Genomic DNA, 15,574 nt, shown 5'->3' with positions numbered 1-15,574 from the left:
CATTCTGTGCCAAATATACCTCGATAAAGAAAAAAAGGTATTTGGGGTCTTGTGCATTCATTCCACAGGCATCAGCCAAGATGGGCCAGTCTTCAACTCTGCGTCTCACCCGTCCACACCCTATGGCACTGAGACCAGTGGCTGCACAAAACACATCCTGGTCATTGCTTTCGGCATGATGTCTACGTAACAGGTACGCACCATGGAAGTATAACTTCCTCTCAGGACCCCAGGCTCTGACATCAGACTGCCTCATTCAAATCCAGCCCCGACTAATTACCAGCAACAGGATCCTTCCCGTACCTCCGTTTCCTCATCTGTCCATAGCAGTAATAATAATGATAACAATAATAATAATAATAAAGCCTGCCACATGAGGTTTTCAGAGAATTAATGATTTAATGTATTATAAATGCACAGCCCAAGACGTGTTAATTAAGCATTATTCAGTAGATATTAAATAAAGGGAAAAACACAGATCTAAATAAATGTTAAAATACATTTTCTGGGGCGCCTGGGTGGCTCAGTAGGTTGAGCGTCCGACTTCGGCTCAGGTCATAATCTCACGGTTCGCGGGTTCGAGCCCCGCATCGGGCTCTGTGCTGACAGCTCAGAGCCTGGAGCCTGCTTTAGATTCTGTGTGTCCCTCTCTCTCTCTCTCTCTCTCTGTCCCCCCTCCCCCCGCTCAGGCTCTGTCTCTCTCTCTCTCAAAAATAAATAAACATATATATATATTATACATATATACACACACATATATATGATATATATATGTATATACATACATATATATATATGTATATACATACATATATATATATATACATATATATATATATATATTCTCCAAAACACAAGTTAGAATTACTCAAAAACTGAATGTTTGCTGAATTAATGAACAACTTAAAATTTGCCTGTTACAGATACTGAGGGTTATGGCATTTTTTTCTATCATATCTACCTCTACAGTTTAGGTAGAGCATGAATTTGTTTGGAGAGCGCATGGAACAGGTGGGCCACCGCATATCAGGAGGAGCCAAAATAGATCCACCATAAGATCTGATCACTTGCCCGATTCGTCAGTCAGACAATCGGAAATGAGTCTGAACTGAAACAGCCGCACCGAAGGGCAGCTTCTGAAACGTATTCAACTCAACGCTCCCGGGCCCTTAAGTCCCTCTTGAGAACGTGGCCCAGGCCACACTGCCTTTACACTTTACGTGGCAGAGAACTGTCAGATCTGGGCTTATTTCTCGGGGTGCCAGAGTCCTTTAATATCAGAATTAGAGAGTGTAAACCACAGCAAGCACCGCCCCCCCCCCGGCTTGAACCTTCCCTGTGGTTTCCCATCGACACTAGGAAAGACCCAAAGCCCTTCAAACTTTTAGACTGTCAGAGTCTTACCCCTTTCCCGCGTCACTCTGCCCCTGTGTCCTGTCTTGCTCCACATTTGTGATTCTGCCCCCAGCCTACTCCACTCCATCCACACTGTCCACCGTGATCTTTCTGGAATTGGACAGTCAGGGCGCTGCCTTAGAGCCTTTGGATTTGGAAGATTTCCTGGCTGGAAGAGTTCCCCCAGATATTCACACGGCTTTCTTTCTCACCTCCTTAAAGTTCTCATTCAAATGTCCCCCCCGAAGCGAGGCCCTCCCTGGTCGGTCCATGGAAAACTGTGCCCCTTCCCCAAACATATCCTCGGAACGTATCTTGCTTTGCTTTCCACATGGCACCTTTTAACCACCTAACATGTTGTCTTGCCTTTTGCTCATTTGTTTGTTCTGTTTATGGACTCCTGCAACCAAATACAAGTTCCGGGGGAGAAGATACCTTCACTGCGGTCCTTCTTAGAGCATTACCACCTAACACAATGCCTGGCACAAACTGAACATTTGATAACTATCCCTCAAACAAATGAATAGACCGTGGGCAGCTTATCGGCAACCAGAAAAAAGTTAAGAGGGTGAGGGGGCTCCTTGCATTTAAACAGTCTTTCATAAATCACTCTACTTTGCATCTTGAAGGACGCAGTTTGAAAACTGCATTAAGTTAGGTCAGTGGTTCTCTTTGCCCCTCTTTGGAACAGTTGGCAATGTCTATAGACATCTTTGATTGTCACAACAGTGAGGAGTGGATGGGTGCTCCTGGCATCTAGGGGGTAGAGGTCAGGGATTCTACAATGCACAGGACAGTCCCCTGCAACAGACCACGACCCATCCCAAAATGTCAATGGTACTTAAGGCTGAGAAACCACAAACCTGATTTAGGCAGAGGTAACTTCTTAGATCTAACCCAACGGCACGGAGACACTGTACATTACAAGGGAGGATGGGAGGGAAGAAAGTAGGTCAATTTGTTGGTATCAGAGAAAGACCAATGACACAAAACTTTCACGTGTAAAATAGAGGGAGGTTAAAAATGACACCATGTAGTGTTTACCCAGCAAAGAATAACACGTTACTGTGGATTTATCTCTAAAAACAAGAAAAGAGGGGTGCCCGGGTGGCTCACTCAGTTAAGCGTCCGGCTTCGCTCAGGTCATGATCTAGTGGTTCGTGGGTTCGCGTCGGGCTCTGTGCTGACAGCTCAGAGCTGGGAGCCTGCTTCATATTCTGTGTCTCTCTCTCTCTCTCTGCCCCTCCCCCGCTTGTACTCTCTCTCTCTCTCTCTCTCTCTCTCTCTCTCTCTCAAAAATAAACAAACATTAAAAAAATAAAAATAAATAAAAAACAAGAAAAGAAACATCTCTGTCCTGCCCAAAATAATTGAGAAGAAAAGGAAACTGAATTGTAAAGAAGGGTCTCTGATTCCTGTCCCTTTAGGTCCCTCTAAAATTGGGTCCTAAGCTCTCGTTACATGTATTCCTTCAGGAGTAACTGACAAAGTTGTAATAAAAAGAGAGAAAAGTCCCAAATTGCCCTCTCGTCCCTGAGAGTCAGTGTTCTACTACTGATGGGTCTGAGCATTTGGCAGGAGCCAAATCTACAAGAGGACAGCGGCTTCACCCCTTTTCCTAGAGGAACACTGGGGAGAAGAGAATTTGGCGAGAAATTAGCCAGGCGCTCAACGCCAGGTAAATTAACCAGAAAAGATACTGAGGGATGCAGCGTTCCTTCCCCCTGTAGGCATCATGGGAGCTAGTCTAATATCACGGTTAAAGACCTCTCCTCCTAAAAAATGTACTAACAGTTTGAAGAAATAAGTCTTTGGGAAGAAATAAATAAAGCCTTATGGACTAATAAGACCATAACATCTCTATAAGAAAACATATCTATGGTTGGATGAAAAACTAAAATTCTCTCTTTTGGAAGAATACATTTGGTATAAACATTAATGTCCAATTAATAGGTGAAGTCAAATGCAGTCTTTGCACAGCTTCCCTCCTTTGTCCATGTAAAGGCATTATTTGGTGCTTTCTCCTCTGACTTTTTTAGGGTATTTTTTCATTCATCTCTTTGCTTATTCTGTTATGTTACCTTTTAACTGAAATGGCACTTTTTCCAAAAGAAGCTCTCTACTTTCTTCCGCAAAGCATCCTTTGAGACTGAAAGCAAACCTAACTACTATGAAGGCAAAGAGAACTTTTGAGAAAATGGTCTTCAGTAGAGCTGAGAACCACTTGGCAGTTACCAGCAACTAATCTTTGAAGAAATGGGCAGTGAGGAGGTAATATAGAAATACGTGTATGTTTTTCATTAACGAATGGAAAATCAGTCACGGATCTGTATTCCCGGAAACCAAACAGAAACTCCCGCCTTAGGACGGAAAGACTGAGAACAAATTGGAAGACTAGTCGAAAGGTTTTTGTCGGTCAAAGCAATATTTGACTGACACAGAGAAGATTATGTTAGTTTATATCTGAAACTACTGAAAATACTGGAAAAGGATGAGGAATAAAATAGTTGTTTCCTGCTATAGCAGGGGGGATTCCCCCCCCCCAGACTGACAAAGATAAAACAACCCTAGACCATAGAAACCTGTCAACCGTAAAATGACTTACGAACTGTATATTAACAACGGTAACTTACGGACAGCAAGGGAATGGCAACTTTTCCAAGAAAATCAGGAGGTTTATCTCCATCTTCGTCAAACACTGTCACTTCCAAAACATCGTGGATATCTTTAATAGGACTGAAACAAGAAATGTACCACCTATTATATACAAAAACACGTAAGTGGAGTCTGTTCCATGAAGATCTGAACACACGGTTTCACTAATTAAGCCTGTATGCCCTTAGAGTATAAAACTACCATTTAATTAAATTCCAAAAATTAAATCAAACTGAACTCTATTCCCAAACCTTCCATCATGGAAGATTCAGACATCCCTGTGAAAAAAAAAAAAAAGTCAACTTTTTTACTCTGACATTTTCCATGCATATGTGCACTCGAGGGTAGGACTATTAAAGAAACAGGAGGATAAAGAATAAGAGACAGAATGAGGAGAGTAAAAGGACAGTGATTTCAAAGTAGCTTCCAAATAAGCAATAAGACGGTCTTCAAATTAATGAAGAAAAAAGTAAATTAATGAAGAATTCCCTTAAAAAAAAAAAAGGCGGTGAAAATCACTTTTGCTGAGATTTACAGAAAATTTCCTAGTGTTGAAACGCAAAATACTAAAAATCCCATGCATATTTAGAAACATTTTTTACGTTGACCAGAAACCAGACATCACCCCTGATGAAAAATGGAGTCATGGTCATTAGCAATGTGTTGAGCAAACAAGAAAATCTTTCATATGACAATGTGCAAACTGGCTTAGGAGAGTTAATCCACTTTTCACAGATCCTTGGGAACTTTCACTAATGTTTTATAGTTTTCAGAGTACAGATCTTTCACCTCTTTAGTTAAGTTTATTCCTAGGTATTTTATGATTTTTGGTATAATTATAAATGGGATTGTCTTATTAATTTCTGTTTCTGCTGCTCCATTATTAGCGTATAGAAATGAAACAGATTTCTGTATATTGATTTTTATCCTACAACCTTACTGAATTCATGTATCACTTCCAGTAGGTTTTTGGTAGAATCTTTAGGGTTTTCTATATAGAGTATCACGTCATCTGCAAATAGTGAACGTTTTACTTCCTGCTTACTAATTTGGATGCCTTTTATTTCTTTTTCTTGTCTGATTGCTGTGGCTAGGACTTCCAGGAAGTTAAATAAATAACTTTAGTTAAATAAATAACTTTAGTTAAATAAAAGCGGTGGGACGGGACATCCTTGTTTTATTCTTGACCTTAGGGGAAAGCTCTCCTTTTTTCCTATTAAGTATGATGCTGTGAGTAAACCTACTTCATTGAGGATTTTTATCATGAATGGATGTTGTACCTTGTCAAATGCTTTTTCTGCATCTATTGAAATAACCGTATGGTTTCTATCCTCTTATTTATGTGATATAGCATGTTAACTGATTTGTAAATATTGAGCCATCCTTGCATCCTAGGAATAAACCGCACTTGATTGTGGTGAGTGTTTTTTTTTAATGTATTGTTGGATTCTGCCTGCTAATATATTATTGAGGATTTTTGCATCTATGTTCATCAGAGGTATTAGCTTATAGTTAGTTCTCTTTTTCTGTGGTGTCTTTATCTGGTCTTGGAATCAGGGTAATGTTGGTCTCATAGAATGAATTTGGGAGTTTTCCTTCTTTCCTATTTTTTGCAAAAGTTTGAAAAGAATGGGTGTTAACTCTTCTTTAATTGTTTGGTAGGATTTACCTGTGCAACCACGTGGTGTCGGACTTTTTTGTATGTTGGGAGTTTGTTGATTGTGAATTCAGTTTCGACCCTTGGGAACTTTCTACTTGGAAATCATCAACTCCATTCAAACTGTATTCTTTCGGTTATAAGCCCAACATTTCTTCAGTATTGTAAGGGCAGTGAACTATCATTTGACCCCAATTCAACAGGTGCTTCCCCTTGAAGCCCAGGCACCTCAGAATCTAAAGCAAACCAGGAAATAAATCCATCTTTCTAAATTCCTGAATTTGAAAGAGTAGACAGGGCATCCCTGTGGAGCAGGGGTCATTCAGACAAACTGGAATTCAAGGAGACTTTGGGACTCTTTGAGAAATCACAGAAAACTTGTATTTTCAAAAAGACTCTGGCATAATACAAGTCTTTAGGCCTTATAATAATGTTGTCACACATAAACTTGAATTTAAGGCAGATCTACATGTGTAATTTGCTTTAACTCAGGAATGAATTTGTCTGGATATATGGAAGCTTCCACCTACTAACAGATTAATTGAGTTACTGAAAGATCTACCTTACAAATGTCTCCTATAACACTCCCTTGCAGTTCCAAATGGCCTTATCTATTATTAACACTCCATAAAATGAAAGGATAAAAGGTGTTTAGAAGGAAAAAAATAATAAGATTCATCCTTCGCTCATAAAAATGGACAGAACGTTCCACTCAGGAGCCCCAGCCTGCCCCAAACATATCACGGCTAACTGGTCTCTAAGTTAAAACTGCTCCTTGATATTCTGGAGGCTAAAGCACTTACAATGTAAAAACTTTGTTCCACTCAGGGTTGAGGTTTTTGTAAATGGTGTGTGTCTGAAGTCGGTCATTGCCTAACTCCAACAAGCAAAAAGGATCGCTCTTCCCTGGAAAGAGAACACAAGACATTGGTCAAGGCCAAGGACTCTCCTTGGTCAGAGATAAATGAATCGCAAAAGTAACAGAGGACAAGTGAATAAAAGTCATGCACCTTATACCAGTAAGACTGTGCTCGCTGAAAGGGCAAAAGTGAGCATCTCTTTCCAGCATGTCTTGTGTAGGAATTCAGGACACCAACAGAATCTACACGCGCCAGAAGAGGAGCACCTAATGGACAGGGACTCATATGCAACCCAGATGCAGGACTGACAGCCAGTGGCCACACAGGTCACATAGGAGCAGGTGTCAATCTGGCAGGTGAGGGAGTCCAGTTTTGTGTTTTGTTTTAAAACAGAAGCTCTTCTCGACTCAAGGAGAATGTAGGCAGCAAACAGAGAGGAGCTTCTGTTTTACAGGTGCCTGGGTGGCTCAGTCGGTTGAGCATCCGACATCGGCTAGAGTCATGATCTCATGGTTCATGAGTTCGAGCCCCACAGTGGGCTCACCGCTGTCAGCGCAGAGCCTACTTTGGATCTTCTGTCTCCCTCTCTCTGCCCCTCCCCCATTAAGGCTCTCTCAAAAATAAATACACATTTAAAATGTAGATAGATAGATAGATAATTACCCTGCTATAGCTAAAAGCCTAGGATAACCTATGGGCTTCTTCATGATCATGAGAGAAGGGAGAAAAAGTATAAACAGGGCTATTTAGGAGGTAAAACTTCTCTGCAGGGAGTGGCCAAGAACACTTATGATCTTATACATTTAGTACGTTATGAGAACACATATGCTGCATTTTTGCTGCTCGAAAACATGCGAAAGTAGAATTCCATAAAGCAAGTTCAAAGTTTTTATCTTAAAAGAAATGAAGCCTGCCCCTTACTTCTCTCATCTCACCTCTTCTTTTGCCACCCCACCTCACATATCCTCCAAAAGACAATATAAATAAACAAATAAAAGGTTAGAAAATCCCAAATCCAAAGCTGAACCCAGAAAGCTACTGTCGAAAGAAAGAAAGAAAGAAAGAAAGAAAGAAAGAAAGAAAGAAAGAAAGAAGAAAAGAAACGCTCTCCCCTTTTGTTAGGTTTGGTAGAGGGATCTAGAATCGGAACTGTCAGGGACAGAATGGATGGCTCTATAATGTCCATACAACACGAACACATCGCCGGCCTCTGCAGCAGTGACACTCTACAAAGCGGTGCGTGCTAAATTAATTGGGGGCATAAGAACAGATGCTCTCCAACAAATGGTCGAGGAATCCCAGGCCAGGGTCTAATGCAGAGAGTACTCAGGCCTCTTGACCTACTGGCCTACCATTTAGGTCACTGAACCTACATCTAATTAACTTAATAACCAGGAGCTCTGAGGTACTGTGCATCATGTGAAGGAGTCTGCATGAATATTATATTAAAAAAAAAAAAAAAAAGAAGATGCATGCTAAAAGTCATTATTAAACAGGAGATTCCATTCAACGGACTAGTGGTCTGGACACTTGGTGCCTGGCCAAAGCTTCTAAGTCAATGCCATGATCTCAGTGGCCAGTAGACAATGGCCAAGCCGTGGAGACATAAATGGATGAGTCGGGGTTGTCAATTATAACATGGAAACGGCCCCCGTCTAAATTTAACAGAGAAGGAATTGACTAAACTAGTATCAGCTCTCAGAATCACCACAAAGATGGGAAAATCGGGGCTTGAAAGTCACTAGAAACCAAAGGGTGTTTCGACATACTCAGGCACAAGACCCTCAGTCAGTATCTCACCCCAGGAAAAGTCTGGTGGGGCCTCTGCTTCCCGGGAAAACTAGCCTCCCAGATGCTCCTATTACCGGCCCCTGGTGTGGCTGCCTCTAATATGAATTCTCTACTCCTGCTCCTCTGCGACACTTGACACAAGAAGTGCTTTCTGATTCGGAGGAAGCATCGGATTGCTCCCGCCTAGCCAAGTACCGGGGTCCTCAATGCCAGAGCTCAGAAAAGAGGTGATGGCTTTTCACCTCCTGTCAACGCAAGGAGGCTCTGACCTCTTCTCCCAAACGTGCCCTGGGCAACTCCCCAGATTTCCAGGGGGCGCGTTCCGAAATCAAACCAGTACAAAAACCCATCTACATCTTGCAAAATAATAATAATAATTACAATAATAATAGTAAAGTCTTGCTTATTTCCAGGCAGTTTTACTCGGGGAGCGTGTTTGTCAGGGTGGCGGGTAGGTTTTGGGTGGGGAGGGACTCCAGACTGCCTCTTTAACAACCATGAACATGAAAGAGAACCCGAGCTCCCCGCTGAGCGCTCAAGTAGACGATGCTGGAGCTCTCAACCTGGGCTCAAAACAGCTACTTAACCGTTTGTCACACTGTTAGTAGGTGTCAGGACTGCTCCTCCAGAGACACCCACATGACATTGCATCAGCAGTCCCTCCAGGGAAACCACCTGACACTTTTAATGAAAGCCTGGGGTGACTCCACAGCAGGGCAGAGACACGGCCGGTCCTGTGCAGGCACAGGTGGGCTGGAGCTGTGGCCCCCTCTCTTGAGCCAGCACACTCTTAGCCGTCCCAGCTAATGAGGAACAGACTTCCTTCCAGAAACTGGGAACTTCAGTTATGCGTCTCCAAGGAACATACCGCACCAACGCTCCGAAGGTAATTCCGTCAAAGCTCATTAAAACGCTGCATTTGTTAATATTACAGTATAAACAGGCAGAGAGGAGGAAGAAGAAACAAAGACATAAACACATTTATGGAGTAGTTCATCTATCCTTTCTGGGTTGCTTTCCTTCCCTAACACGGTTCCGGGTATCTGGGGGCTTTCAATGAAATTTCCATCATGGATGTATTTATCGGGGAGAAAAAAAGTGATCTCCCGTAATACGTGAAACGCCCAAATGTTCTCCCCATGGCACTGGGCACACACACCGGGCAAACTGACCTACACACACTTGCGACAGCGCTACTTGCTTTTTGCTCCACCTGGCTGCACAGGTAAAACACCTAGATGACCTCTTCTACATCCAGACACACGTCACCTCGACACGGTCCCGCCACTGGCGACTCAGTTGCATGGTACTCCTCTAGGACCCTGCGCTCAAAAGTTTTCAACACCACTCCGCAATCCATTTATAGCCCTGGAATGGCAAGCAGGGGGTTCTCCTTTAAATAACTTCACCTTTCTATCAGGTGCGGAAGTTCAACGGCAAGTAATAAATGTGTTTTAGAGGTCCCATCGTTCACGTGACATTTACTAAGCCCCCACTCTGCTCCCGGCACTTCGGAACCAGGCCCCGATGCACCAGAGACCGCCAAGTCCTTACCTTTAAGGGACTCTCAGAATAATCTCTGCGTTTCAGCAAATGTCACCCTTTCCGTGAAAGCTTCCCTCCTGCTCCCTGCCAGGAGATAGACTTGTCCCGTTTCTGATCTGCGACTGTGTATTTTCCGTACACTTCTCACGTTCCACGTCTGTGCATTCCTGTTCCGTATTTAGTCTTGTGTTTCACTGAACGGGGCTGATGCAGGCACACCCAAGGCACGCAGTCCCTGCCATCCCCTGCGAGGAATGTCCCGATGCAGGGACAGAGCGCCGCAGGGGGATTCCTGGCTCCTGGTGGCAGGTGTTAGATGGAGGGAGCCACCAGGCTCCTTCCGCTCTGGGCAAATAACCGTGCTTTAGGCAGGTCCGCATTCGGTCCTCACATCAAGAGGTGCGGAATGTTGGTGCCATTTGTGCAGAAGAGGCACCGCAAGTTCGAAGAAATTTAGCGTGGTTGGTCAAAGTCCAGAAAGATTTCATAGTGGAAATGAATCTCCTTCGAAATGTTTATTTATTTGCTGGGGCAGGGGGCGGGGTGCAGAGAGAAAGGGAGAGAGAGCATTCCAAGCAGCCTCTACGCTCAGCACGGAGCCCGACGCGGGGCTCGATCTCATGACTGTGAGATCAGGACCTGAGCCAAAACCAAGAGTCGGATGCTTAACCACCTGAGCCACCCAGGCGCTCCAGAGTGGGAGTGAATCTTGAAGCCAACATTTAGGAGGAGGCTTAATTTGGCTGCCAGAAATGCATAGGTTGGGTGCCTGGGTGGCTCAGTCGGTTAGGCATCTGACTTCAGCTCAGGTCATGACATTGCGGCTCGTGAGTTCGAGCCCCACATCGGGCTCTGTGCTGACAGCTCAGAGCCTGGAGCCTGCTTAGGATTCTGTGTCTCCCTCTCTCTCTGCCCCTCCCCCACTCGTGCTCTCTCTCTCTCTCTCTCTCTCTCTCTCTCTCAAAAATAAATAAACATTAAAAAAATTGAAAAAAAAGAAATGGATAGGTTAATCTTGAGAAAGAGACAGATGACAGCCTTAAATTTATTAACAAGATAGACACACAGATACAGATAATAAATAAATGTTAACAATATTAATTAACAATATTAGTAAATAAATATAAATGGTGGCAATCAGGATATGTAAGATGTGGGTGGATAAATGCAGAGATTAACTTGAAGCCTTGAAGGCCATGACTAGTACTTTTCACTTAACTTCATTTCTCGTTTCTCATCTAGCAGCCAGGAGCCACCACAGACTCATCAGTACAAGGGACAGGATTAGAAGGAAGGGTTTCTAGAGGACGATCCTTCCTGAAGTTAAGGGTAAAGCATCATGGCTCAGAAGGGGAGGCCCACAGAGCCATGCCAGAGTAAATTGCCATAAACCCTCCCTTCACGCCTTGTTTCCAAACATATGCATATAAACCTTACCACTGCATACTGTACAAAGCGCTCATCTTAAAAACTTCTTCTCTGACAATTTACCCCACACGATCCATCCGGATCTACCCTCTATTCCCAAACCCTATTATCGAGGTTGATGTGTCTTTCCCCCCACCCCTGACCAGCACACAGAGATGTGGGGCTCGGACATGCTTCCTATTCTGCATGTGGAATGACCTCTCCCTGCAATGCTCTCCCAACTCTTGGTCCTAACCAAAACATGAAGGCCAACTCACCTCCAAGACCTAGTTCAAGATGCATCATCTTCATAGAACTTTCTCTGCCACCTGAGGCTCCATGGCGCCTCCCCTTTCCCCCCAACCCCTATGATGATTAACTTGAAAATTATGACGCTTCACTGCATGGTGCACCTGCTCCTTTATCCGACAAATACTCTATGATCCCGGCAACGTAAACAACACTGTGCTACGAGCCGAAAGGGGCTTTCAAAGAAGAAACACTGATCTCTGTTGGTGCTGGGTCTAACTTTCCAAGTACGTCCTGCCTCCCTGAGTGGGTTGCAAGCTTTTCGAATCCAAAGAAAGGCCTCGGTGGAGTCACACAGGTGACCACGTCCTTACGTCACTGCTGCAGACATCCAGAGCATGGCACAGACGGGTCTATATTAGGGCTGCGAGATCCGCAGAGCAAGAGAAGGACTCAATTTTGCTGAAATGTTATTTAACTAAATTTGCACGTTTCTACTATTCTAGCACAAACACAGAAAACATACAAGAAATAGTGACGTAAGAATTTTTCCTTCTTCTGACTCCATTCCCCTGTCACTAGTCAAGTTCGAAAAAAAAAAAAAAACCCACCAGCACCGTCTACTCCATTTGCCTAACATCTCCCCCTTTCCACTGTTGCACCCTGAAAATCCTCCAGGCACGTGATTTCTTCCAGGTCTGGGGAAAACGCCGTAGGCTCTGGAACATGCTGTTCCCTGGTTTGAAAATGCTTTCCTTTTACCTCTGCCGTGCTAACTCATCTCTGACATCCTTGCTAAAACATCGCAGGAACACCAGGCAGGTGTCCTTTTAATGAACCTTGGCATCCTGTTGTTGACCTTAGGAGTACAACTGTCATTACAACTGACCCGTGAACAACACACGTTTGAAACGTGCAGGTACACTCCTAGGTGGATTTTTTTTTTTAAATAGATAATACAGTATCATACTGCAAATGAATTTTCTCTTCCATGGTTTTCTTAATAACATTTTCTATTGGAAAAATACAGTATATAATACATATAACATACACGTATGTGTTACTCAGCTCTTTGTGTTATCAAAAAGGCTTCAGGTCAACAGTAGGCTAAAAGTTACATGCCGGGACGCTTGGGTGGCTCAGTCTCTTAAGCGTCTGACTTCAGCTCAGGTCATGATCTCACGGTTTGGGAGTTCAAGCCCCCCCCCCCCCCGCCACCCCATCCCACATTGGGCTCTCTGCTCTCAGCACAGAGCCTGCTTCAGATCCTGTCTCCCTCTCTCTCTGACCCTCCCTGCTTCATGTTCTCTCTCAAAAAATAAACAAACATTAAAAAATTAAGGGTTAAATTCCAATTTTTGCCCATTTTGACCGTATAGACTCTCAATGCTCCTACCCCCGCCCCTTACTGTTCAAGTATCAACTGTGGATCCTGCTGGTTTAATTAGCCGCTTCACGTGGGAGCGAGGGTCAATGCCTATTCCCTGAGACATCCCCAGAGCCTACCACAGCCTCTCCCATAGAGCAGGTATGTTTGCTGAAAAAATTCATTAATTACTAAGAACCCAACTAATAAGATCCAAGTGACTCCTTTGTTAATTCGCAGGCCAAAAGCGCACTGAGTTCATTCACTCTCAAGGTCCTACTAATTTAAACACTGCTAAATATTACACATACTTCCAAACGCTGCGCCGACGAGAGTCCCATGTTCTTTGGCAGACTATTAAAGCAGATGGCGAGCCAAAGACAGATTTATACAGTTTTTGATGTGTTTTTAAAAAGTTGGTCTTGATTTGAGCCCAGCTATCCAATAGTTCTCAAGGAAATTAAAAGCATTCAATCACTATTGTTAAGGCTGTTAGAAATTGCAATTACAGTCGTCCCTTTGAAAATAGGGCATCTTTAAGAGGAGAGGTATTGCTATGGATACAACTTCAAACAGACAATGAAAACAAACCAGAAAATGGACAGGTGACTTAAAACTCCCAGTGAACGGTAACTGTAAGACTCTTTTCCTCTGATACAAGCAGTCATGTTTTGAAGAAAACAAAAAACAATCAAAAACATTCATAGTCAATGTAATAATTTATAGAAACTACTCAAAAGTCATGATTGCAGCGTATGGATGGAATATTTCTACTCTACAGTGTGGGATCTAAATGAAGTGTTTTGGTCAATAGTTTTTCAGAATAGCGCTCTTGTACGTAACAAAAAAACTGATGAGCCTCGCAAAAGTATTTTATATTGATAAAACTATTATTCAGATTATCAAAATGTGAAAGCGAGCACTAAAGTGGCTTAAGTATTAAACCAGTATTAAGAATTTTCCTACCAGGAGACACATTTTTTTTTTCTTTACTTTTATCAGACAGCAGAAACAGAACAAAAAGAAAAAACATTTTAGACCGGTAACTAGATTTCTCGAAGTGTTCCTTGAAAAGCCAAGTGGGATGAGAAATCCTGGTATTTCTGATGTTATTTGATAGAAAATTATAAACAAAATATTAAGACAATAATCTTTGGAATTCTCCACATCAACGATAATCTACTCAAATAGATTTAATAAAAAATGGAAATAGTATTTACTGAACATGCAATATGTGTCAGGCACGTTCACGTAGGTTTTCATTAACCCTCAAAATATCTGCGGGGAAGGGGACCTAAGGCCAGTATGTGGTAGAACCAAGATTTAAAATAGTTCTCCATTTCTGTGTCTGTTTTACACCATAATAGATATGGATTAGAATGAAAGCAGCTACCATAAAAATAAAGAGTAAAAAAATGGGGACTGAGTTCCATCTTTGACGAATAAGTCATTGCATTGAACACCGATTGACTTAACCCCTGAGTCACAATCTCTTAAGGCTCATTCACCGAATGAATGGAGAACTCTACCCCAGGCAGGAGAGATGATCCCTGTGTGTGGAACAACAGACCAAGAGCTCCTCCTAATGGCACTGGGAACTGGAAACGCCACCCAGATTTTGAGCAAAGTCCTCATTCACTTCCATGATACCTGCTGCCCCCCACAGGCAACTCTGAGAAAGGCTGAGCCACCAAGTTCCTTAAGGGTGTGTCTGAGGTACAGTAGGTACTCAATGAATAGTTCTTGAAGGTCACTAGATCCGCCACCAAGCTGACTTAGTTGACACAAGTTTTAAAAGCAACTGGGAAGCTATATTGGGCTCCTCGGAAAGAAGGTGGGGATTTGGGAATTACATGTATCTTTGTTCTCCTGGATCAGGTGCTATTGGGGACCCTATCCTGCTTATTTATCAAATGAAGCTACTTCACAATAACAAATATATATACATGGCAGTTGTCTTATCACCACTGGCAACAGAGAAAGGGTCCAGGTGGCAACCCTACTGCCAAGAAGTCACGAAGATCCAGACATATTTGAAAGCTTTTTGCCTCTGATGGGTGGGTTTTGTAGGGCAAAATGTGCCAAAGAAGTTGCAAGGATGCAAGAAAAGTCCCCGGAGAACAAGTAACTCTAGGGTGTGAGCCAAGATGGTATTTCCGGTCTGTTCCTTCCTCGTCTCTTGATAGATACCTCCCCAGGTTCTCATCATGGCGGACAGATTATTACCATGACAAGAACGCGAAGACTTAAGATAGGATTGTGCTACAAAGAGGAGAGATATTGAGATCTGTATTCCATTACATTGTTACATTATTTATTGTCATTCTACAAGGAGGTGGGCTTGCCACGCTGCTCCGCATGCTCTTTTGCTACCGTTGGCTTGGTGAGGTAAAGAAAACTCTCCTACGTTTCTACAACCCCCGTTTTATGCCCAGAATTCTTAATGGGTAGGGGCACCTTGGCAGTGGTAACAGGGAAGAAGGAAGCAGAGGGAGACCGAACAATAGCCAGTCTTACCGCTAGAAGATTCCCTAGGGGAAAGGATGTCAACATATAAGAATTATTGTAAAGAATAAAGAGGAGGCTTAATTAACAGGAAGGAAGAAGTGTGAAACCCACATCTTGATTCGGAGAATATAAAAGAAGAGT

The 15,574-nt window shown here is 43.0% G+C and overlaps 1 protein-coding gene across 12 annotated transcripts in view; it reads right to left on the bottom strand.

Moving 5' to 3' along the window:
• Positions 1-15,574, bottom strand: part of MCTP2 (multiple C2 and transmembrane domain containing 2) — a 243,461-nt gene that overhangs the window by 94,427 nt on the left and 133,460 nt on the right. For all 12 annotated transcript variants that reach the window (XM_027067969.2, XM_053223601.1, XM_053223606.1 and 9 more), the window contains 2 exons: positions 6,511-6,613; positions 4,029-4,131 (listed from right to left, as the gene is read on the bottom strand). In XM_027067969.2, the coding sequence (XP_026923770.2) occupies positions 4,029-4,131; positions 6,511-6,613 (206 nt within the window). The remainder of the gene's footprint in view (positions 1-4,028; positions 4,132-6,510; positions 6,614-15,574) is intronic.

Source organism: Acinonyx jubatus, chromosome B3 (genome assembly GCF_027475565.1).
Source record: "Acinonyx jubatus isolate Ajub_Pintada_27869175 chromosome B3, VMU_Ajub_asm_v1.0, whole genome shotgun sequence".
NCBI lineage: Eukaryota > Metazoa > Chordata > Mammalia > Carnivora > Felidae > Acinonyx > Acinonyx jubatus.
Note: the sequence above shows the minus strand (reverse complement) of the source record. Positions and strands in the feature narration are given on the sequence as shown.